Source organism: Lissotriton helveticus, chromosome 12 (genome assembly GCF_964261635.1).
Source record: "Lissotriton helveticus chromosome 12, aLisHel1.1, whole genome shotgun sequence".
NCBI lineage: Eukaryota > Metazoa > Chordata > Amphibia > Caudata > Salamandridae > Lissotriton > Lissotriton helveticus.
In genome coordinates this window covers 873,035,259-873,059,262 of record NC_136073.1, presented here as the reverse complement: position 1 = coordinate 873,059,262, position 24,004 = coordinate 873,035,259, and the positions used below count along the sequence as shown (strand labels likewise).

At 47.5% G+C, this 24,004-nt stretch overlaps 1 protein-coding gene across 1 annotated transcript in view; it reads right to left on the bottom strand.

Annotated features, from left to right (window-relative positions):
* SMIM7 (small integral membrane protein 7) overlaps positions 1–24,004 on the bottom strand; it is a 71,235-nt gene that overhangs the window by 8,441 nt on the left and 38,790 nt on the right. Inside the window, exon 2 of the mRNA XM_078671326.1 lies at positions 8,379–8,420. Coding sequence (XP_078527452.1) covers positions 8,379–8,420 — 42 coding nt within the window. The remainder of the gene's footprint in view (positions 1–8,378; positions 8,421–24,004) is intronic.

Below are 24,004 nucleotides of genomic sequence, written 5' to 3'. Positions count from 1 at the left end.
TTTTTTTAAGTAGTACTTCAACGCCATCTATACAAGCTCTGCATGGCAATGTTGCACGAAATACAGAAACTATAATATAATTTGCTTATGTGCAAGACATGTGTACTTCCAAACCACTACTAGTTGGTCAGACATTTAATGAAATGGGGGGTACAAAAATACAATTTTCAGAGTTCACTACCTTACATGTGGTTGAAGAAGGGGTATTCACAAGGCATGCTCTGAAGCATACTTAGAAGTGGGCGATAGGTCGTTCTGACAGTGCTTGGTCAACTATTTAGACATTATGCAGCGATCGTTCTGACAATGTGCTTGGTCAACTATTTAGACATTATGCAGCGATTAGGCCCAGTTTCTTGAAGCATCATGTAAAAGTAAAAAATCTAAGATAATAGATTTCCACATGATTTCCAAACATTTCGCACATGCAGGGGGATTGACAACCCCCCCACCCCCTCCCCTTTACGGGCGAACCGGAAATCTGCACAAATCGTACCAACATAAACTTACTTCTAGTATCACAAACACCTCTATCAATACTTTCTACCATTTTCTATGCATGGAACATACTTTTCCAGGTAGAGATATATCTTCTCCTATATCCGCATAAAATATTAAGATAACTTTTTTGCCTATTTGTATACTGAAGCCAATAATTTTCCGGAGATACTGTAAATGTCCAAATTGGCAATATGTCTGAAAACCTAATAAGTTATAACTTTGTGGGCGTCGTCATTAATCTTCAAGGCCACCCATACCCGTACCACTGTCAACCATAAACTTGACACAGTACTAAATACTGCTGTAATTGCAGATTATCTCTTGCCGTCAGTGGAAATTGGAATTGAAATTGGAATTATTTTCATTGCCTGGTCTTTAAATCAGGATTTTGGATTTCCAGTAGAAAATGCAGCTTTTTGGCACTGACTCAACATTTGGGGTTCCCAAATTTTACTGAATTGAGCCTTCTGTCAGTAATTAAAGAAGCATCTCTCTGTTGGGCAGAATATGAAGCAGCCCATTAGGCAGGTGGAAATTATGAATTCTACAATGAGAAGATTTGGGAAGGATTTCAATTCTACACCTCACATGGGTTAAGGCTTAGTTAGCGCAACCAGCATGAGCAAATCACAGACCCGTGGTCATAGTGGCCGACAATTATTGAGTGGCCACAGATAGAACACAAATCCCATGAGACCTGACTGGAAAAATAGGTTTTAGGGGCAAAAGAAGTGGTTTATAATCCTTTGACTTTTGTGGACCCTAATTTAACCATTATTGGAACTCAGGGACCCCCACTGAGTCATTACTGGAAGCACAGGACCCCAGTTTAACCATTTTCAATGATTTGAACTGCAAAACAATCCATAAAAAATGCAGAAACAAGTATTCATCTAACAAATACACAAATTATGAAATATTTCATTATTTGAAATGTATTAAAGAAAGAAAAAAAAGAATTCTAAATTTTAATAGGAAGGTTGGAGCTTTTTTAAATTTAACTGAGGTCACTCATTGTATTTTTTTTTTAATGCACTTGCTCTGCTCCCACAAAACAATCTGGAGATACTAACAACATTTTTCACCTCCAATTTCAAACTCCTTCACATTTACAGAATGGATTAACATTTTCAATTGCACATTTTCCTTCTTTATTTATGTGCACTTTATTAATCTGTTAATAGTATTTCATTTTCTAAGCAGTAGCGGACCCCTGAGTAGGCTTCCTGTATCCCAAGATTAGGCAGCGCAGACCACCATGGGTCCTTGGACCACAGGTTAAGAACCACTGGGCTACAGCTTCGGAACTGGTGGACAGGTGCAGCAATGTCCAATGCGCTTAGGCGGTCTAACAAGTTAGAATTGAGTGCAAGGGGCAGAGCATGTGCAAGATGCTCCAAACATAACAATTACTCAAGGCTGTTTCTTGGAATGACTTTAGATAAAACAGTGATGTGGAACGTTTGCACACCCATGGCGCTTCAGCATGTGCTTAGACTGTCAGATGAAACACAATAAAAATAGTTGCAGAATCTGTTTGGATGATGGTGGGAAGGGTTATTTTTTGCTGCTAACCCACAGTGGATTTTCTTCTATACTTTTAATGGACTTGACATACCTCTAAAATATTAACACTACTAAAAGCAAGCTCTCGACAACATTATTGCATGATACAACTCACTTGATTTAGGGACCTACCCTGCGGAAGCTGCGGGGGTAGGAGGCTCGAAACTGGGTAGACCCTGGTCTCGTCTCTCCAAGTCATCCTCACTACCCGCACTACTATCAGCCAACTTCTGTCTGAACAACTCGGTGGAGGAAAGTTATCTTTCCTTATGTCAGTCTATCACCGAATCGTTGGATAAGCTGGCTCCTCTTTGTCAGTCTCGAGGGAGAGTGAACCGGGCTTGCCCCTGGTATACGGAAGAGCTACGACTGCTTAAACTGGGTTGTAGACGTGCTGAGCGGGCGTGGAGGAAGCAGTATCTGCCATCGGCAAAGGCCTCGTTTAGGGCTGCTCTGCTGGGGTATAAGGCGCAGATCAAGTTGGCCAAGGCGGCCTTTTTGGAATCCATTTTGAATAAGGCGCCTAATAAATCGCAAGCCCTGTTCAAAATCGTCAGGGACCTGTCTCATCCAGCTTGTGTGGCCAACACGATCGTGGCGTCGCAAACCCTGTGCGATGCACTGGCGGGTGCCTTTGAGGAGAAGACTGCTAAGATCCTAGAGGGCTTAAAAAACCCTCTGCCAGCAGACCTCGGTCTGGGAGCTCCGGTTAGCTCGATCAGTCGACCCTGGTCAGGCGGGTCTCGTCCTGACCCGGGAGCTCCGAACGGGTCACCCAGTCGACCCCAGCCGAATGATGCAGGCCTTATACAGGCTACGCTTGGAGTGGGAGCTCCGGGTGATCCCTCCAGTCGACCCCAGGTGGATACACCTGGTCTCACTCTGGGAGCTCCGGTCGGAACACCCAGTCGACCCCACTCGAGTGACCTTGGTCTTTGCTTGGGTGCTCCGGATATTTTATCCAGTCGACCCCAACTAAGACAGTTTCCCCGTCCCTCCTATGAGGAATTTTGCAGTTTGGCACAAACGGTTGCTTCGGGCTCTCCGCTCGACCCACTACCTCCCAAATTTTGGAAGGTCTTCCATGCAGAACTCTTTCCGCCGTTGCACGCCATCTGCCTCCAGTCCTTGGAGTCGGCTTGGGTTCCTGATTGCTGGAAGTTAGCAGTGGTATCTCCACTGCTCAAGAAGCCAACGTTGGACCCTGCCTGTCTTTCCAACTACAGGCCTATCTCTTTGCTCCCATTTCCTATTAAGATCATGGAAAAATGGGTGACCCGCTCGCTCTCTGGTTTTCTTGAGAACATCGGTTGGTTTGACGAGGCCCAGTTTGGCTTCCGCCCCGGGCATGGGACGGAGTCAGCACTGGTTACCGTATTGGACAACCTCCGGACGCGTGTCGACAGTGGACGGGCAGCCTTTTTAGTGCTGCTCGACATGTCGGCCGCGTTCGATACGGTCTGCCATCAAACCCTCATCAGAAGACTGGAGGAGTGCGGGGTCACAGGGAGCGCAAGAGATTGGTTGGTTTCTTATCTGGGTAGCCGGCAACAGCTGGTCTCGCTTCCTCCTTTCCGCTCTGAGCCACGGAAAGTGGGACAGGGGGTTCCACAGGGCTCGGCCATCAGCCCGATACTTTTCAATCTGTATCTTCGCCCCCTAGTCCAGCTTATTAAATCTTTTGGTGTCTCGGCTTTTAATTACGCCGATGACACCCAGCTGGTCTTTTCTCTGGAAGGTAACAACGCGGTCTCACTGGAAACTTTCCATCGCTGTATGGCAGCTACAGCGGATTGGCTTCGAGCCAATTCCCTCCAATTTAACAGCTCTAAGACGGAGGTGCTCCACTGCTCCAGTGATCGAATTCCGCGGGCTCTTCCAGAGAATTTCTGGCCCACTGCTTTCCCGGAACCAGTAGCGGCGGCGGAATCAGCCCGCAACTTGGGGGTTATTTTTGGCCCGAACCTACAGCTCGACCTGCACGTAAACAAAACTATCGCCACGTGCATGATGCTGTTACGCATGTTGCGCAAAGTTCTGCCTCTTCTCCCCGCCCAGGCCAGGCCAGAGGTAGTGCGCAGTACTATTTTAAGTCGTTTAGACTACTGCAATGCGCTGCTTCTGGAGGCCCCAAAAAATCTGGTGGGGAAGTTACAACGGGTGCAGAACATGGCTGCCAAGCTGGCTCTCTCGCGGGCTAGATTTAGCTCTTCCACTCTGGCTCTAAGAGACCTGCACTGGCTTCCGGTGCATCTGCGAGTGATGTATAAGGCCGCGTGTTTGGTGTTTAAGGCCGTACACCAACAGGGCCCAATACCACTTCGCGACATGTTTGCTTGGTATGCTGCCTCGCGGCCCCTCCGCTCATCCTCAGCCAGCTTGTTGGTGGTCCCGAGGTTCCAGAGAGTCAGGATGGGTGGCCGCTCATTTAGTGTTGCGGCGGCCAGACTCTGGAACTCCCTTCCTCTCTCTCTGAGAAGCCACAAGGATTACCTACCATTTAGGAAAGCGCTGAAAACGCATTTGTTCCCGAAAATTGTTTGAGCAGTGAGTTGTGTGCCTGCCGAAGTTCAAAGCGCCAGGATGCCCTCTGGGTGATAGGTTGCGCTTTATAAGTACACAAATAAATAAATAAATAAATAAAAAATAAAGTAATACGCCTGGCATCCTGTTGGAGACGAGTGCCACATCCACTCGTTTTAGCAGTTGCCAGTGTATGTAGTGAATTGGAACCATGGAAGGATCTATGCACCCTACTCACCGGCACACCAAGAGGCTATGTCTCTAATATTATTATATTTTTTGGCAAAGGTAACTCTGCGCAGTGAAACGATTAGATGCCCCCAAAGGGTTGAGGGAGAGTGGCTCATGAAAAGACACTCATGTCTGGATAGCTATAATGTAGGAAGGCCTCAAGAACCGTATGCACAGACTGTAAGTGAAAGTGTATAACAGGTCAACAAGGGTTTAGTGTTGTCTCATAAATCAATGCAATGAGGACCTGTTGACGAGATGGCTTAGTGAGTTAACGATCAGTGCTATGTCCTTCCGAGGTATTATTATTATGAGGATCATCAGTTAAAATTACAGGCACTCCACACGTTCCAATAATTCTGCATCTTCAATTGCTGAACTCCACGTAACAACATAAGGCCAGATATGCAAGGACGCATACAGAAATGGGTAGATAGCTCACATAGGAACAACAGGCTCCTGTTCTTACTGAGATGTCTTGCACATAATCTGGTGAACTAAAAGAAACATACACAATGGGACCACACAACACAGCCCAACGGCAAGCCACAAATGAAAACATAATAAACTGTGCTCTTATCAGCGGGCCAACAGTGCCTCATACTTGGACGTAGGCTCACAAGCAGACATGAGGACACAGATCCTCAGTTAAAAACACCTGGCACAGATCTTCACACACCTTATGCAGGTGGCTTCAGGCACTTTTTGCAGATCCTTGAAGGCACCCAGGAGCCACCCATCAATTATCCTGCACCATAAGCAGGTGTGGTTACTACTCCCTGTTAGTATCACTCTTCAGTCAAACGAGGCACTAGTCGCTTACTAATGCACACTGTGGGCGACTTGCCGGTCCGCCTCACCGGGCTACTGCTCAGCAGCCCAATGCTGATTAACGAAGGCAAATTTGGAACACCTCAATGCCTTCTTGTTGCAGCAAAGTCACCCTTTACTTTGACATACATACACCTATTCATGTAAAGCAGCTTGTCAACTGCCCCATAGAGTGCTAGAACTTCCCTTTGCTACATACTGCACTGGTCTCCTACTGCAGACAGCAGCTTCACATGGACTGCAACCTTTTCTTCTACTCCTAGACCACTGGTCCTAACCCATCCTTGGATGCTTGTTGGTTCAAGAGACAGCTCGGGCATGAATCTCCTTATTTCATAATGTCTTTTTGTTTGCCTCACTGCCACAGCTTTAATTTAAGATACAAACATAATGAGAACTTCATTCAGTCATATATCCCAAGATGATCTTTGCTCCAATCACTATTGATAGAACGCTCCGAGCAGCAGTGTTTTTCTCCATGACCATCCCCCAAGTTCTACACGTCTTCCAACTGCCAGTGAAGAAGTCCTCCCTAGAGTACTCCACACAACACAATTTCTTCCCTGAGCAAAAAGCACCAAAGACATTGATTCATCAAAATGACACACATCACTGGCTGTCAACAACACAACTGTCTGAAAGAATGTTAATTAGATGCCAGCAATTACAAGTATACACCAACACGTGGACTGATGTTCAGTTGCAGACAATGATAGTTTATGAGACAACAGTAAACCCTTGTTGACCTGTTTCACACTTTCACCTACAGTCTGTGCATACTCTCACGTGCTGAAATTGTTTTCATCAACTTTTTAACAGACAACAGTTTATGTCGCTAAAGAATACTAAACAAAAAGAATAAAACTACTGACCAAACAAGCAGTAACCAAAGGGCATAGAATGGAAAGAAGGTGGAATGGATTGATAAGTTACCTAAGAGTCAGAGATACCTATGACAGTGAGAGTAATTAAGCTTGTATACTGGATGCGCAGAAACATTTGAACAATATCTTTGCAAAGTGAAGGCTCAAACCCTTGTTACATTTCAGCCTGAAAAAAGAGGAGAAACTAGAAGCAGACACTTATTCAGACTCAAAAAATACTCTTACAATTACTGATGAATACGCTGGATACCTTGAAAATAGAACTTCTTGTTTGTGTTTAAAATCCCTCAAGCTCATCCTGCAAACACTGTAAATACCCTCACACTTTGTTTTCTATTGAACATGGGCTTGGCTTTATTCATTACATACGAAACAAGTGTGTTTTAAAAGATTTTTTTTGAAGAAATGTTATTGTCACATCTTTTTGACTTAACCTTGAAGTTAACTTTCTGTTGGAATGAGTACATCAATATAGAAAATGTATATATGGCAAAAACTTCGAAACTTTTAGTCTAGTGAACTTATCTTTTAAAATGCTGCATTATTTGGCAGGATCAAAAGTCTTTTAAAATTGCTTGGAAACTTGCCAAGAATGGACAAAATTCCACCTGCTTCAATACACATCTTCAAGCATGGAATACGTAATCACTAAAAGATAACTAGAGATTGCAAATTAGGCATATCCAACCACAAGTCAAATAAAAGACATGCTACTCATCTGTTTATATTTAGGGACTATTTCACACCCTTTAACCGCATGCGCGCTAGCGGTTTTCCCGCTGCGCGCTGCGTTTCGCAAAAAGCCGCGTTACATGACGAGCTGAGCTTGTCATCAGCCCCGAAGGGGTTAATGGGGCATAACATCACATTCAGAAGGCAGCTCAATGATAGTGGTTAAGGGCATGGGGACCTTCCTGCCTCATTCCTTTCAGCGCAGGACAATTTACTGTAGCAAAAAACAGAGCAGCAGTTGTAGGCGTGGGAGTGCCTGCCACATAACGCTGGCAATGAGGACCAGCAGTGGGGGCTTTACACCCCCTCCCAATAAAGAACAAAAAAGAAATGGGTACAGGGGGCCTCCTTCCCACAATGCTGTGCTGCTCCACATGCCAATGCTGCTGTAGACAAAAAATGAAATAAATATACACATATATAGGACAGGGAATTTGCAGCACAACTAAGGCGCAAAACAGCAAGAATGAATGTTACATGTAACAGGTCCTAGAACCATTGTTATTGCTTCAATCAAACACTGAAATTGCAGACCTGCTGAAGGCTTAGAATCAGTTGATGATCCGATCACTGGTGCGAAACATCACATTGATATGTTGAGGCAACTCAAGTGCCAACTAATAAATGATGAAAGCATTTTAGGGCCTGAGTACCACGGGCAGATTACATGAGGGCTACAGACTGCTACTGTTAAGTCTCATACAAACATGGCTCTTTCCAGGAGGACCATCAAGATCCAGCGCCTACTGTGGACTAAGGTCAGAACATGAAGAGGTCAAGACAAATGAATTAGCAACTCAGCAGGATGGGTAACCATGAAAGACACAAGCTACAATATCAGGAAAAAACCCTACAAGGTCCACTGCTAAAAGGAATCTGGGCCAGCATTCCCTAGCTAGGATCCAAACTCAGAAATGACCAATCACCTGCGTTCTGCCCTTAAAGACTGATGTTGTCCTTGGGTGGCACATCCATCTCTGCAGAAAACCTTTCACATCACAAATCACACACTGCACCCAGCACACAACATCCTATCACCTATAGACACATTCTTGATGACACACCAAGCCTAATACACAACTTGTACTTTAAAAATGCATAGAAACTTACAATTTGAAATTCAGCACCGCACCGGCATTTATGAGCAACGTCCTGGAAAAAACAGAAAACACAATTACACAAAGAATGGCTGCAAAAGCGCAAATGTTGTATTGCCTTGCTCTGAAACAAGCCGAAAAGTATCCAGGGATAAGCTGATTAGGTTTACCAAACTGACTAATTTGGTAAATATATGCATATTGTCCACAATTTTCCCAAACAAGGAAAAACGTATGCCCTCTGATGTGTACCTCTAAATGAAATGTATAACAGTTTTTTATTTGATCACTGGTCAACATACTCTCGAAAAAACTCCTTGTAAAGCTTGAGACTTCTTCATCCCTTCCTACTACAATCAGAATCAAATCTGTAGCTTCTAGAAAGATATCGCCCAGGCAACATACAAAGCGTGTGCTTCTCTGTCTTTTGCTGTTTTACAATGTGATTTTGTAACGTTTGCCAAAGCCTCTTTGTAAGGGTGTGGTTCACACTATAAAAGCCCAGAATAAGGCAGGTCTCATGGCCTTCAGTGATAAACAAGGAAGCCCAGACTACATTCCAAAAGGCTAACAATTCCACGAAACTTTAAAATGTCGCTTTTAACAGGTAGAATATAATTTGGAATCCTTTCATAGAAAACCATGACTAATACCTAGAATGAATATGTGTAAGGTTTGCTTAGAGCAGAACATAAAGCAAAGGTGCCATGTCTGGATTTCTGTCGTCCCACGTGTGCCCTTTATTATAAGTGAGGTGTACTGGATAACTGTGGATAATAGTTAAGTGTATGAAAATGTTAAATATTTTTGGATGTAAATGAAAACTGATTTAAAACACAAACCCTGATCATTCATTGATATTCAAGAGAATCTACAGCTACCAAGGCAAGCGTACATAATCTGCCTCCACAGCCGACTTATCTTTATTAAATTTACCATCTGGTACCGACCTAAAAAGACTGTTTCCAGGGTTCCAGGGAACAGTAGTTTTGTTTTCAAAAAGGCTGGGCAATAGATTTTTTTCGAATGAGGGCTTAACTGCCTTGCGGGCACAAACGCACACAGGCCTGAAAAACATTGCTGGGCAAATAGGAGCTCGCCAATACTTTGCTAACAGGAGTAATAAAACACGCAATTTTTAATAAATCTGACCAACTTTATATATTTATTTTAGGCATTTTACGCAGCACCAGAACGCTGCCTACTGGACACCATCCAATGAACATGCTGTGTTTCCGCACTCTTACAAAATCAGATAAATTGATGGATTTTGGTTCCACTTTAAGATCACCGTTCACCCAAATGGGGAGTAAACCACCAAACTTCCTTCAAAAGATTATAGATATATGTTTTCACACACTTCACAACGACAATGTTCTTAACATCAAAAATATTTACTTTAAAAAGGAGCTTGTGAAACGTGTATATTGGGGATAACCACCGAATGTGAAAGCTTTACCTCCTGTGAATATGTCCTGTGGTTTCTGTTTGAATGAGATGCGAACAAGCTATGTGATGTCTATTCAAGTCGCAGTATCACTTTTAAGCCCCCAATTTCCATAAGCGTCATGCGGAACCCCGCTTATTTATCCGTTCAGCCAGTATCGAATACAATACTTCCATATACACAGCCTTACCCTTCTTTAGTACGGATGTATAAGTATCTAACATGATTATGCTCTCACAATCAGAACTTCAGACACCTGATATGCATTAATCCTTAAAACTTACAGACATAAACTCTAGGGCCTGTCACCCTCCTTACCCATGCATATGTCGCTCACCTCACACAGTTGTGTCAGCTGCAGAGCCAGGTGTAGAGTGGCACGTGCATTTTCAGGTTACTCACTGACACAAAACAATCTTCCCGCTATGCAATTACAAGGCTGTAAACAGGTTTTAAACAACCTGCTCTGTAGTAAAAAGCAAGTGAGTGACTAAACCCTGCTGGGAGTCACACCCACAGCACAACATGCAATGTGTTGCTAATAACTTCAGTGTTATGGAGGATAAAAAACAAGAATGTGGTTAAGTGATACTATAATGTTGAGAAGGATAAGAAAGACATTTGCTTTGAATATCTACATGACATCTAATGATGGGTGCTGGGAAGTGGGGCGAGTGAATATCCTTTCCAGTGGGAATGATGAAACTTTTAAGAATACCAAGCTTCGTTTTGTAAAGCAGAGTTACTTCCCTTTTGATTGCCACTTTTCTTACAACTTCTTTCTAGTGATACCGTTTTGTACACTCTAAATTTTCTACGATTCGCCATCAGACAAACGATAAATTGTAAATAATATCTGTATTGTAACATATTTTTTACATGTGTATAGTTTACCTGGATTTTATAACACTCATCAATTTGTAGTCTGTTTTATGGTATAACATAGGCCGTATGACTTTTATGGTTTTAACCTTAAAGCCGAATAAAGTTGGGCTCGACAAATCCGAAAAATGGTACTAGTCCTGCAGGTCTAGTACCATGGAAAATCCCCTCGACCTGACTCCAACCCACTTGACCTCCGTCTCTGAAAACGGAGCAAAAGTGACAAGATAACAAGATTTAAAGGCATGTTTATTGCTCATTTCCTTTGTGAGCAATAAAAATGCCTTTAAATCGTGTTATCTTCTCACTTTTGCTCTGTTTTTAAAGACAGAAGACAAAAGTTAGTTTGATTTCCTACTCGCCAGAAAGGGCGAGTAGGACCTAAAAATAGCTCGTCCTCATCCATTCTCCCTTGCAAATGCGAGCGGGCGAGTGGATTTGTCGAGCCCTGTTTGTTGATGATGATTGCCACTGTAAAAACTCTGATTAGTTCATAGAGTTTCAAAAGAAAACAAGCCCTTGTCCAATAGAAATAGCCTGGATCACACGTAAGCACTGATAAACGATGCTACATTTGTAAAAAGAGGTTTAGTTGCTCCGTTTTTCAGTGCTCCACCGATGGCGGCAGCTTTATGTGGAGCACAGTGGCATGCAGCGAGGAGATTACTGTGCTATCCTACATGGCACACAAGATTTATCAGCGGGCGTGTTTGCTGTTTTCAGACCATGGGGATGAGAAGCCATGTGGTACAGTTCCTCGGCCCAACATTTTGAGAGAGTGTGTGGCATAAGGGGCGCCTTTTGATGCAGGAGATGAGTCCAAGGTCTCAGATCCATCCAGTGCAACCCTGAACCATTAATTGTGCCGCCTGCTCTCTGTGAAGCGGATCCCAAACTTGCTCTTCTGTCAGGATAAATGCGGGCGACTATCAAAGTTCTCTGTCTTCAGGAAGTAGGTCAATCAATCAATTAAGGGTTTGTTAAGCGCATCTACTCACCCGGAGGGTCTCAACGGGCTATGGCGCAGCTCCTGGACGCTCACAGTGTTTCGTCGAAGGCCAGGTCCTGAGGTCCTTCAAGACCCTCCATGGTCCGTCCAGCTCCTGGAAGCTCATGGTGATTCGTCAAAGAGCCAGGTCTTGAGGTCCTTCAGGAAGTTGGAGAGAGTTGGTGTCTGGCGAAGGTGGAGAGAGAGGATCCTCCATGCCTTGGCCGTGAAGAAGGAGCGGTCTCCTGTTCTGGTCTTCTTGGTGCACGGCACCGTTGCGAGGGAGGCCGGGGCTGAGCAGATGGATCTTTGAGGTGCGTTTAACAAGAGGCAGTGGTTCATGTAGGCGGGTCCAGTGTTGTGGAGGTCTTTGTGGGTGTGGGTGAGAAGCTTGAAGGTGAATCTCTTCTCGACGGGGAGCAAGTGTAGTACCCGCAGGTGCTGGGTGATGTGGCAGTGGCGCGGTATGTTAAGGACTAGTCTTGCGGAGGCATTCTGGATGTTCTGGAGTTTGCAGGTGAGGTTCTTGTTGATCCCGACATAGAGTGCGTTTCCGTAGTCCAGTCTGCTTCTGATGAAGGTGTAGGTGACGGTTTTCCTGTGTTTGAGGGGAATCCAGTTGAAGGTCTTTCGTAGGAGACGGAGGGTGTGGAAACCGATGAGGTGACCGAGTTGATTTGGCAGTTCATTTAGAGTTCAAAGTCCAGGATGATTCCGAGGTTGCGTGCTTGGTCCGTGGGTGGAGGTGGGTTCCCGAGGGCGGGGGGCCACCAGGTGTCATTCCAAGCGTCAGGGTGTGGGCCTATAATGAGTACTTCGGGTTTGTCTGTGTTGAGTTGTAGGAAGCTGTTCTTCATCCACCGGGTGACTGCTTCCATTCCTTTTTGGGTTTCGCCTGCCGAAAGGCTGCGCTCTGCGCAGGTTTTCAGCGCAGGTGAAATCCTTTGTTGACTATAAGGAGTTCGGGAACGTCCCCCGGCTCTCATTGGCTAGCTCCATAAATGGAGGCTAGCCATTGAGTGCCGGATCTGTCCGTCAAGGCCGGACCAGATTCGGGGGCGTTCCCGAGATTTTTTCCCTGGGCGGAGTTACGTTTTTTCCGTTCCCTCCCCTTTCACTGAAAGTGATTTCAGATGCGCTGTCCATTCCCGCCCCCTCTGCTGCTGTCCTGCCTTGTGTCCCTCCTCCCGCCGTCCCCCCTCCCCCCTCCTCGCTGTCCTGTTATGGCCCGATCGAGTGGCCACCTCGATTGTTAACTAACTGAAGAGCCGGTGCCCACCCGGCATTGCCCCGTGTTCTCACCGCTGCGGCCCGGGGGCCTGAAAGTGATCAGAAGCTGAAGCGAGAGAAACGAAGGGGCCGCAACCTGATTGGTCCTCTGTTGACAGGAGGCGCGCTCTGATTGGCCGTTTGCAGTAGGCCTGTCCCGAGAGCCGCGCTCTGATTCGATGCCTTGCCCGCAGAAGCTGGGCGTGTATGGAGGCTCGACGCAGGAGCCGCGACCGGATTGGGCCGCAGCAGTGGAGCCGCCCCAGCGAGGATCCGGAAGCCGAGTCAGCCGTTCGACCCCGTCCTCGCCGAGGGAATCTCCGAAGTGCCGGGTAATCACCGCCGGGTCCGGGGAGAAGAGGAGGAAGAGTGATGACAGCTGGACTGCAGGGCCCCCGTGAGCGGAGGGAGCCCTGCAGCGAGAGGAGCGGCCTTCAGAAGCGAGCGGAGGGGGCGCGAAGCACATTGCCGGTGCCTGCCCCCCCCCCGTGAGGCTCCCCGACTGGAGGGAGAGCCCCGAGTGAAGAGAGAGCCGCCGGCCGGTGAGTGAGCCGACGAAAGGGAGGGGCGCCGGGACACATTGCCGGTGTCCGCCCCTCCCCCGCAGTAGCGCGAGCTCGCGTTCCTTGGGTGTGTGAAGCCACGAGGGCTTCAAGGGCGGCCCCGGTTGGCAGTGGGTCGCCCCAACGTGCACAGAGCCCGGAGAGGCTCCCCGCCCCATTTTTTTGTATTTAGAGCCCTGAGAGGCTCTGGGGGGCATTTGGTGAAGTAAATGGAGAGTCAGGGCGGCCCCGGATGGCAGTGGGTCGCCCCAACGCTGAAGAGAGCCTGTTGAGGCTCAGAGGGGCCATTTTTCAGGACGTCGAGCCCCAGAGGCGGGCTCCAACGACCCCATATTTATAGCTGGTGAATGCTTTTCCCTCGCAGCTGAGGTAAGGGGAAAAATGCTTTTATATATATGTATGTTGTGTGCGTGCTGGCAGTTTTAAGTGTGTTTATGTAAGAGTGTAAATGAGTAGGCAGAGTGTGTGTTTGTATATGTATAAATATGTATGTGTAAGTGAAGGTCAAGCCCCTCCCCCGCAGTAGCGAGAGCTCGCGTTCCTTGGGTGTGTGAAGCCACGAGGGCTTCAAGGGCGGCCCCGGTTGGCAGTGGGTCGCCCCAACGTGCACAGAGCCCGGAGAGGCTCCCCGCCCCATTTTTTTGTATTTAGAGCCCTGAGAGGATCTGGGGGGCATTTGGTGAAGTAAATGGAGAGTCAGGGCGGCCCCGGATGGCAGTGGGTCGCCCCAACGCTGAAGAGAGCCTGTTGAGGCTCAGAGGGGCCATTTTTCAGGACGTCGAGCCCCAGAGGGGGGCTCCAACGACCCCATATTTATAGCTGGTGAATGCTTTTCCCTCGCAGCTGAGGTAAGGGGAAAAATGCTTTTATATATATGTATGTTGTGTGCGTGCTGGCAATTTTAAGTGTGTTTATGTAAGAGTGTAAATGAGTAGGCAGAGTGTGTGTTTGTATATGTATAAATATGTATGTGTAAGTGAAGGTCAAGTGGAATATAAAGGCACTTCCGCTACCCCAGGCATTTTGGTGAATTGACCTTGGAGCCGCATCTTAAGCGGACTGCAGGCCACAGGGACTAGGGTGACGCAAGCAATGCTGGAGAGCGGTCAGCAACCCGGAGAGTGACGTCAGCAGAACGCAATCCACCCAACGAGTCCCCATCATGGGGTGTGCCCTTACTTGACCCATCAGGCGTAGATAAACGTGCGAGTGTGTGCTCTGAGACCCCTGTGTATGGTGAGGTGAGCTGGGCGCCTCGCGTCCTTTTGACCTTTCTTCTTTCTTACTCCTGGCCTCTTTCATCCCTTCCCTTTTATTTCTGCCCTCTCTCTTGCTCTCCCACTCTTTTCTGCCCTCCCACTACTTCTTACACTTTCTCATTCCTACACTACCTCTGTATCCTGTCCTCTCCTCTTTGCATATGCCCTCTCAACATGCGCTATCACTGCACACAGCCTCTCTACACACGGCCTCTCTGCACATGCCTCTCTCCATATGATCTCTCTGCACAGGTCCATGTGTAGAGAGGGCAAGTGAAGAGAAGGCATGAGTAAAGAGGGCGTGTGCAGAGAGGGTGTTTTCCGGACAGGGCAAGTACAGAGAGATCAAGTGCAAATAGTGCATGTTTAAAAGGGCATGTGTAGAGGCTATAAGTTGACCAGTGCTTATGATGAGAAAGTGAGTGCAGGTGACAACAAATCTGCAAACTCCAATGGTGTTCCTTATGTGATGAGAACACATCTGCAAACTGCTATGGTGTTGCTTTCCTGAGGCACTGTCAACTTTTTCACACATTTTTTCCTCTTTCTGTCTACATTACTACACTAATACCTGCCCCCTCTCTCCCTTCTACCCTCTCTCTTTCTTGCCCTACATCCTTCCTTCTCACTCCCTCCCTTTCCCTCTCTACCACTCTCTCCCTTTCCACCTCTCTTCTGATCTCTTTCACTTTACTGTCCTCAATCTCTTTTATCTCTCTCCTTTGTTTCAATCTCACTTCCTTTCGCCCTCCCTCTACATCTCTCACACTCCTGCCTTTCACTCTCCATCTACATCCACATTTTCTCTACACTTTCTATCCCGCACTCCTTATCTTTTCTTTCAACACTCTCTCGCTTCTGCCCTCCTTCCTGCTCTATTCTTTCCTGACCTCCCTATCTCTTCTGCCTTCTCTCACTCTATTACCTCTGCCCTTCTCTCTACTGTTATCCCTCTCTCTCTTCTGCCTTCTTAGTCTCTACTGCCCTCCCTTTCCACCTCTCTCTTCTGCTCTCTTTCACCTTCTTGTCCTCCATCTCTCTCCTCCTTCTCCTTCCCGCACTCCCTCTAACCTGCTGCCCTCTCCTTTCTGCCTTTCTCACACCCTCCTACCTTCCCTCATGCCCTCACACTCCTTTATGCCCTTTCTCTCTCTCTTATGCCTCTATTCCTTCCTTCCTGCCCTCCCTCTCTATCCTGCCCTCGCTTCCTTTTGACCTTTCTTCTTTCTTACTCCTGGCCTCTTTCATCCCTTCCCTTTTATTTCTGCCCTCTCTCTTGCTCTCCCACTCTTTTCTGCTCTCCCACTACTTCTTGCACTTTCTTATTCCTGCACTACCTCTGTATCCTGTCCTCTCCTCTTTGCATATGCCCTCTCAACATGCGCTATCACTGCACACAGCCTCTCTACACACGGCCTCTCTGCACATGCCTCTCTCCATATGATCTCTCTGCACAGGTCCATGTGTAGAGAGGGCAAGTGAAGAGAAGGGACTGCAAAAAAAAAGGTAATGGCAATGTAAATGACAATGCCATTTACTTATCTGTTTTAGAAACAAAAACATAAATACACATTTTGGCATATACAATGCCAATAACTAACTTTTCCAAAGGCGAAACCATTGCATTGTAAATGCTTGTTGAAAGTTGTGTTTGGAGATGTTGGGTTCTTGGGATAGGGAAAGGATGAGTTGAGTGTTGTCTGCGTACGATACGATGTTGAGTCCGTGTGATCTGATGATGATGCGAGTGAGGCCATGTAGACGTTGAACAGGTGGGGCTGATGGACGATCGTTGGAGGACTCTGCAGGTGGTTGGTGTGGGATAAGTGAGGAAGGAAGGGAGTCTGACTCGCTGCATTCTGCCGGAGAGGAATGAGCGGATCCAGTCAAGGGCTTTGTTCCAGATTCATGCATTGTGGAGTTTGCGGGCTAGAGTGCAGTGTGAGACTGTGTCGAAGGTCGCGGAGAGGTCCAGGAGGATGATGGCCACAGTCTCTCCTCCGTTGAGGAGGGAGCGGATGTCATCTGTGGAGTCGATGAGGGCAGTTTTGGTGCTGTGGTTGTTCCTGAAGCCTAATTGGGAGAAGTCGAGGATGTTGTTCTCGTCAATGAAGGAGGCAAGTTGGCTGTTGACAGCTTTTTCAATTACCCTCGCCGGGTACGGAAGTAGGGAGACGGTCTGAAGTTCTTGAGGTCGGTGAGGTTTTTCCAGGAGAGGTTTGATCTCGGCGTGTTTCCAGTCATCGTGGAAGAAGCGGTTGATGATTCTTTGGAGCAGGGGTTCGTGGGGGGCCCTGAGTGGGTGGCCTTCATATTCTTTAGGGTGTCTTCGATGCGTAGGGCGTTCCAGCCATCCAGGGTCGACTGTGTGGTGCAGGGAGAGGCGGTGTGGGTTCCTATTTGATGATGCACAAGAGTTATTTTCTGTTGTGTGAGTGGGTGGAGCTTTTGTCCTGGAGTGCTTTCTTCCTTGAGTGTCTGATGAGTTTGTGGTGGGCGGTGGTGGTGGTTTTGTAGTTGTCGGGGTCTGCTGGGGTTTTGGAGTTTTTCCCGTAGCTTTTTGAGGTGTCAGCAGGTTTGTTTAGATTCCCGGAGTTCGATGGATAACCAGCTGGCTTTCTTGGTGTGTGGGTTGGAGGATTTCTTGAAGGGGGTGATGGTGTTGGCACAGTCTGTGATCCATTTGTCTAGGGCACGGGCGACGGTGGTAGGGTCCTCGTCTGTGGCAGTGGAAGCGGAGCCGCTGAGGGCAAAGGCGAGCTGGTCGTCGGAGATCTTGTTCCAATTCCTGCGCTGGAACTGGGGTGTACGTCTGAAGGAGATGTTTGCTTTGAAGGTTAAGTGGACACAGCGGTGGTCTGTCCATGGGAGTTCGGAGGTGTGGCTGAAGGTGATGTAGTTTCCTGCTGTGAAGATGGGCTTGAGGGTGTGTCCTGCTGAGTGCGTAGGTCCTGGTACGATTTGATTGAGTCCGATGATGTGGAGGTTTTCAATGACGGAGGTGGAGTTGGGGTCTTGGCAGTTGTCGACGTGGAAGTTGAGGTCTCCCAGCAAGGTGTAGTCGTCGGAGGTGATGGCATGTGGTGTGATGATGTCGGTGATGGAGTCGGAGAAAGGTGCGAGGGGTCCTGGGGGGTCTGTAGATGAGGGTGCCTCAGAGGGTGGTGGACGCGTTGGCCTGTATCTTGAAGTGAAGGTATTCCATTAGATCTGTGGGCCCGTCGGGGTATGTGCTCAGACGGAGGTTGGCCTTGTGGGCGATGGCAACGTCTCCCCGGGGGCGGTTTGGGCGGTCCTTCTGGGTGATTTTGTATCCTTGGGGGATGGCGATCGCAATGTCTGGTTCCGAGGTGGCGCTTGTCCAGGTTTCGGTAAAGAAGGAAACGTCAGGAGTGGTGCTGTTGAGGAGGTCCCAGATATCTGTGGTGTGTCTGTGGAGTGAGTGGACCTTCAGGAGGAGGCATTACAGGGTTTGGGGTGCAGAGGCGTTGTTGCGGGACGGTGGAGGTGGGTCCTGGGTCTCGGCGAAGTTGAAGGAGTGGCGGCAGGTGAAAGGACCATGGGTGTCAAGAGGTGAGGAGAGCTTGCATTTGTTGTTCTTTCCAATGCGGAATGCATTGAGAGCCGAGGAGCTGTAGCATTGGCAGGTCGGAAGGCCAGGGAACCTGGTGCTGGTCGCCGTCGGGTTGCGGATGGGCGCAGATGGGCTTGCTTTGGCGCGGCTGCCCAGTGGCTGCAATTAAGTAGGGATTGGGGAAGGGCGGGACAGCTAGGAGGTGGAACTGGAACATGCAGGAGGGGCCGTGGGGGCAGCAGCGGTGAGAAAGCGGCATAAGGGGCAGGACGCGGGGAAAAAGGAGAGTGAAAGTAGGTACAGAAGCTTCAGTAGGAATAAACAATGAAATAAAAAGAAGTAAGAAAATTCGTGAATTTAAGGAGGAAAAGAACATCCAGAGGACAGTGGGAAGAGAAGGCAGACAAGGGTGGGAAAAAGAAGGAATAGAAACAGGCAAGAGCAGTCCAAGGGCAAGGCACATGGCCTCGAACTGCTGTTTGCGACGGTCAGATGCAGAGCGCTACCATGGCGAGTTGCGAGAGCAGGAACTCAAGTGGTTCTGTCAGGAAATGCGGGCGACTATCAAAGTTCCCGGTCTTCAGAAAGTAGGTGTGAAGCGAGTGGCCTTGGCCAGGGACAAGACCACAAAGTTTCACATTTGAGAGTCTACCTGTTAGGAACTGATGGGTTGGATGGGGCCGACATGTGGGCTTGATATTGCTGAAAGACTTAAGGCAAGACTCGCAGATGGAGCAGGATCACAGCGTCTGCCCTGGAACTGAAGAAGCTACATAACGATGTCCAATGACTGAGCCAGAGCAAAGAGCATATTACAGCAAGATGGTTGGGAAGAGGAACTGCACAGGTCTGTTCTTGGTCCTGTAATAGAATGCCACAAAAGCAGTGGAGCTGGTTCATGTACGAACTGGGTGTGTTCAGAAGACTGATTTGGAGTCAGGCTCATGTGCAGCACCCTAGAGAGTACACGCTGCATGATCGGGAGAGACAATGTTTTTAATGATATGTTTTCTGTTTCAGCCCAACAGTGAATAGGATTCAGAGCAGCTCCTTAAATATGGAATCACAGCTTTCATAGGATCATGTTGACAGCATGCCCATGTCCTTCCTAAATGGCCTTATGATTAGGGTGGTCAGCTTGCTCTATGCTAGCAGAACACCTTGCCTCCAGGCCTGTCTTTACCAACTTCAAATCATAGATTTAGTCTAATTACCTGAATAGAATCAAACTCCCAGAAAGCATGAATTGGAAAAATGAAACATCCCAGGCATGCACATGCCAGTGAATCACTGGCCTTTTAGATGTACTGGCCTTTCGGGAATGCTCCTGCCTTCCTTAAGAAGAAAATAAACCCTTACTTCATCTTAGGTATGTTTGGCTGACGAGACTGGCAGCCTTAGCCTCAGGTAACTTGCTTCTCAGTCTGGCTAATTGTAACACTCTTTACCCAACAAAAAAGATATACTTTGTAAACACGGTTTCCAAGTATAATAAACAGCAATTAAAATCAGACCTGCTCCACGTCAGACCATAGCTGCTCTGCATTCAATGTATGAAAGGAGCCTCTGTTCTTTATGGTGACGTCACATGAAGGTCCTGCTGCAGCAGGCCGACATTATTCAAAACCCAAGTAACATATTATATTACATGACCCATTGCACAGCCTTGCGCTCGTTCAGGCAGAAGGTGGAAATGCCGGTGGGGCTTCAGCACAATGTATGTATGTATATGGTAATGTATGTATGCCTGTGGTAACTGACCCATTGTACAAGTCCATGTAACTGGCTCTGCCCCAGCCACCCAGTCAGCTCTAGGGTGGTAGCCTCTTGAGATATGCCCCGCCCGGCTACCCAGGTTAAATGCCTATGTTGGTGACTGCAGTCAGTGTTGGACTTTAATATGATGATCCGGACTAGCCTCATTGTGTGATCCTGGAAAAACACTGTATCACTTTACCTTTGCCTTAAAAAGGGGGCACACTTAGTGAGTGACTTTAACAGCAGTGTATTGGCATTTTGTTTGGATGTTAAATTTTTAACGCCAAAAGTAGTGTAACTTACCAGACGCAGAAACAAAGATTAAATGCAGAGTGGAGCATGTATAACGATGGTGTCACGTAAAAGGGAAACTGCACACAATAAAAGAATTCCGCTCTTTAATGTGCGCAGGGCTACAGTCACTGCGCTTAAAACCACTGTACTTTACACGTACGATAGATAGAAGGCTGCCCCAAAGAGAAAAACAGAGGTGGCGGTCTCCAACACAGCAGCATTTTGCTAGATGCTTTCCTGTGCCTGCTGTGGTGGGAGGGCCACATTACAAGTTCCCTTTTTAGAAGTCACTGTTTGCAGGTGTCTGGGAACCAGAATACACTTCCACCTGTTTCTTTTGCCTCAGTGCCTCGAGAGATCAAAGCATGCGCAGCCAGGGGGGGGGGGAGGAGCGCTGAGCACACCCTAGCTCCTGGCTGGGCCAATCTGGATCCTTTCCCTTGTGAACGACCAACCATTCTCAAAATAATGGTCTTCACCCTTACACCTCAGGTTTGCTGTCCACTGCTGCGGCGGCTCCTTCGCAACCGCGGAGGAGTGTCGCCCCACTGCCTGGCTCGGAGCCAGCAAATGAAAAACAAAACCATGTTCTAGCATTGTTTTATTTTTCAATTGCCGGCTCTAAGGCATTGATGTAGGGAGGGGCGAGGAGGACTGCTATGTGCACTCCCTAAGTGCGCATATGTGTTTGGCCACCCCTCTCAGGCCGGCCAAACACACAAGCGCACTTAGGTTACTCCAGCCCACGGCTGCATTGACCAGCCAGGCTGGAGAAATCCCACAGACTCCCATGTCTGAGCGGAGCGTCTTTGTTTGTGGCAGCCACCACTGATATTATGTGTTTCATAAAACTCTCTACCTCCCACCCACCAACATATTTACTGGTAATATTGTTCAAGTTGAACCAGAGTCCAATGACACCACGAATTCCTGACAAGCATTGTCCATCTGACATGAAGGATAAAGCATGCACATGCTCAATGCACACTTGCAGTATCATTTTGGAGACATAGTTAACCACCTCTCCCCTTGCTTTACACTGCTTGCAACTTTGCTATCCAAAATGCTTGCATGTGCATGCAACAGGCCATTTTCCAATGCTGCGCTTACAGATCGCCCCTCTTTAGGTACATTTCTAGTGTGACATGCATTTTGACAGCTCTTCTCTACAGGCCTACTCTTGCTCCAGTTGTTTTCTACAGTATCAAAGGGAGTGCTTCATAGTATTCTCCACCCAATGTACTTCTGCCCCCCCCAATCATGCTTCATTCATTCATCGCTCCCTCAAACCTCTTGGCAGATTTCAGCATAGCTGGCAGTCCTGTGATACAAAGGTACCAGTATTACTACATGCACAGGCTCACACCTGAATCCTGAAAGCATTAGCTCAGGTTTGAAGTGCTTCGCTGTGCAGTCTCCTGTTACCAGCCCACTGCAGCACACTTGGCCAGTAGAAGAAGAATGACCCGGAGAAGTAACTGGAGGATATGCCGCATATTCACAATCTGTTTATTGAAATTGACAGAAATGCCACCGTCCTCCAGTGGTGGCTGGCATGGCTCGTGGGTGGAGGGTGGGCATGGGGAGTCGGGAGGAGTGGGGGGGGGGAGGAGAGGAACTGGGGGGCAGCGGAATATTATTTTTTTTAACGTATTAACTTATCTTGAAGCCGGGTCCCGCGTCATCTCTGCTCCTGGTCTCCTGCCTCCGACCGGAACAGGAAGCAGGCAACAAGGCTCCCTCCCCTAAGCCAATCACAACTCTGCAATGCACCGTTGTGGTTGGTCTGAGCACAGTGACACAGCACTCAGCCAGGGGCTGGAGGGGTGGGCATGTTCTCCATCCAGGCTGTAATGCAGCTTGCATGGAGAACACTTAAAGTGCGCATGTCTGGTTTGGGCGGCCAGAGGGCACTTAGGAGTGGGCAAACCACTCCTCCACTGCCCTGCTCCGAGAGCAGAGCAGCCCCGCCCACCTGCCCGCCCGCAAAGCAGCAGGACATAAAGCATAAAAGTTATTATCATTTTATGTTTCTCACTGCTTAAAAGCAGTGGGGTGACGCTCCTCCACCATAGCGGAGGAGCCACCCCTGCCGTCCTCCCCGTAAACATGTCACAACACAACAGCTGCTCGGAAACGGCTAATGTCCCTCAACAGAGAGAACCCACTTCTTCAAGGTGTCTGTACTGCATGGTTTCTTACAATGCCTGGCCCGAGTACACACCTATCTAGCATCTGAGAGTGGTACTACACATATGCCTTGTGGCTTACTCAAGAGTGCAACAGTACTCCAAGGAGGGGAACAAACACTTGCGTTCCGGTATTTACAACTACCACATACTAGAAAATAAACAGTCACAAGTTTGTCAAAACCATATAGAGTAGGGGCAGAAAAGAATTACTCAATGCTACAGCCCTAGGCCAGAGCCCGAGGGACACTGCCCTAATTAGGATCGGTCGTAGGTCCTATGAAGCGGAATTAGCAAGATGAAAGGCCGCGCTGAAGGAGAAAGTATGGAGGAAGCTAATTGAGGCAAGCACTTTAAATAGTAGCTCGAAATTCTGGAGCATCATAAATAGCCCCTTCTTAGCTGAAGATGCCAAAAACGCATTGGGTGCCCATATAACAGAATGAATGGGTGCTCCATTTTGAGGACGTTTCAGTGCCCCCCTGACAGGATTACAGCTTCTGGATTGGGTAAAGGGAAATCTACTTTGGTTTTTTCAACTGATGACGTAAGGAAGGGCATCACTGGGCTGTCCAGTAATAAAGCGCCAGGACCAGATGGTATTACACCTGATCTTTACAAATCTGACTTGGGTACCAGCCCTTACAGCTGTTACTGAAGCTGCAGTAAGGACAGGCACCCTTGGTTCCTAGGCCATATCTACCATAGTACCAATATTTAACAAGCATTTACAATGCAATGGTTTTGGCATCATTTACGGTAGAGCTATTGGCATTGCTCATGACATTTCTTTTTTTTTCTCTCTGCACTCAACAGCACACACCACTCTGCTCTGCACACTCAATACTCTGCACACTCAATACTCTGCACACTCAATACTCTGCACACTCAATACTCTGCACACTCAATACTCTGCACACTCAATACTCTGCACACTCAATACTCTGCACACTCAATACTCTGCACACTCAATACTCTGCACACGGCGCACACCTTACTGGACTTACTGGACTTTGTGGTGGGCTAGCTATAGGGGTCATTCAAGTCTCTACTTTTACCATGTCAGCACCCACGCCATTGTAGAATGTCCGACCTGATATTGGAAGCTGAAGCATGGCAACCGTCTGGAACAGGGAGAGGACAGTGTAAGATGTGCAAGTAAGCTGGGGACTATCCTGTCCTCCACAAAAAAAACAGCCCAAGAAGGACGAAATAATTATGGCTCTGCAGCACTTTTAGTGAAATTATTCATTCCGGTTGTTAAATTGATATCTGTGCATTGATTAAATCTGGGCTGAATTGTACAGTTTCATGCTGGGTAAATAACTTCATTTAATGTTTTCAGTTGCTGTGCCAGTCAAAATGTAAAATATTTAGAAGAGAGCAAATGTTGAACCGCTGCGTAAATAACTGGCC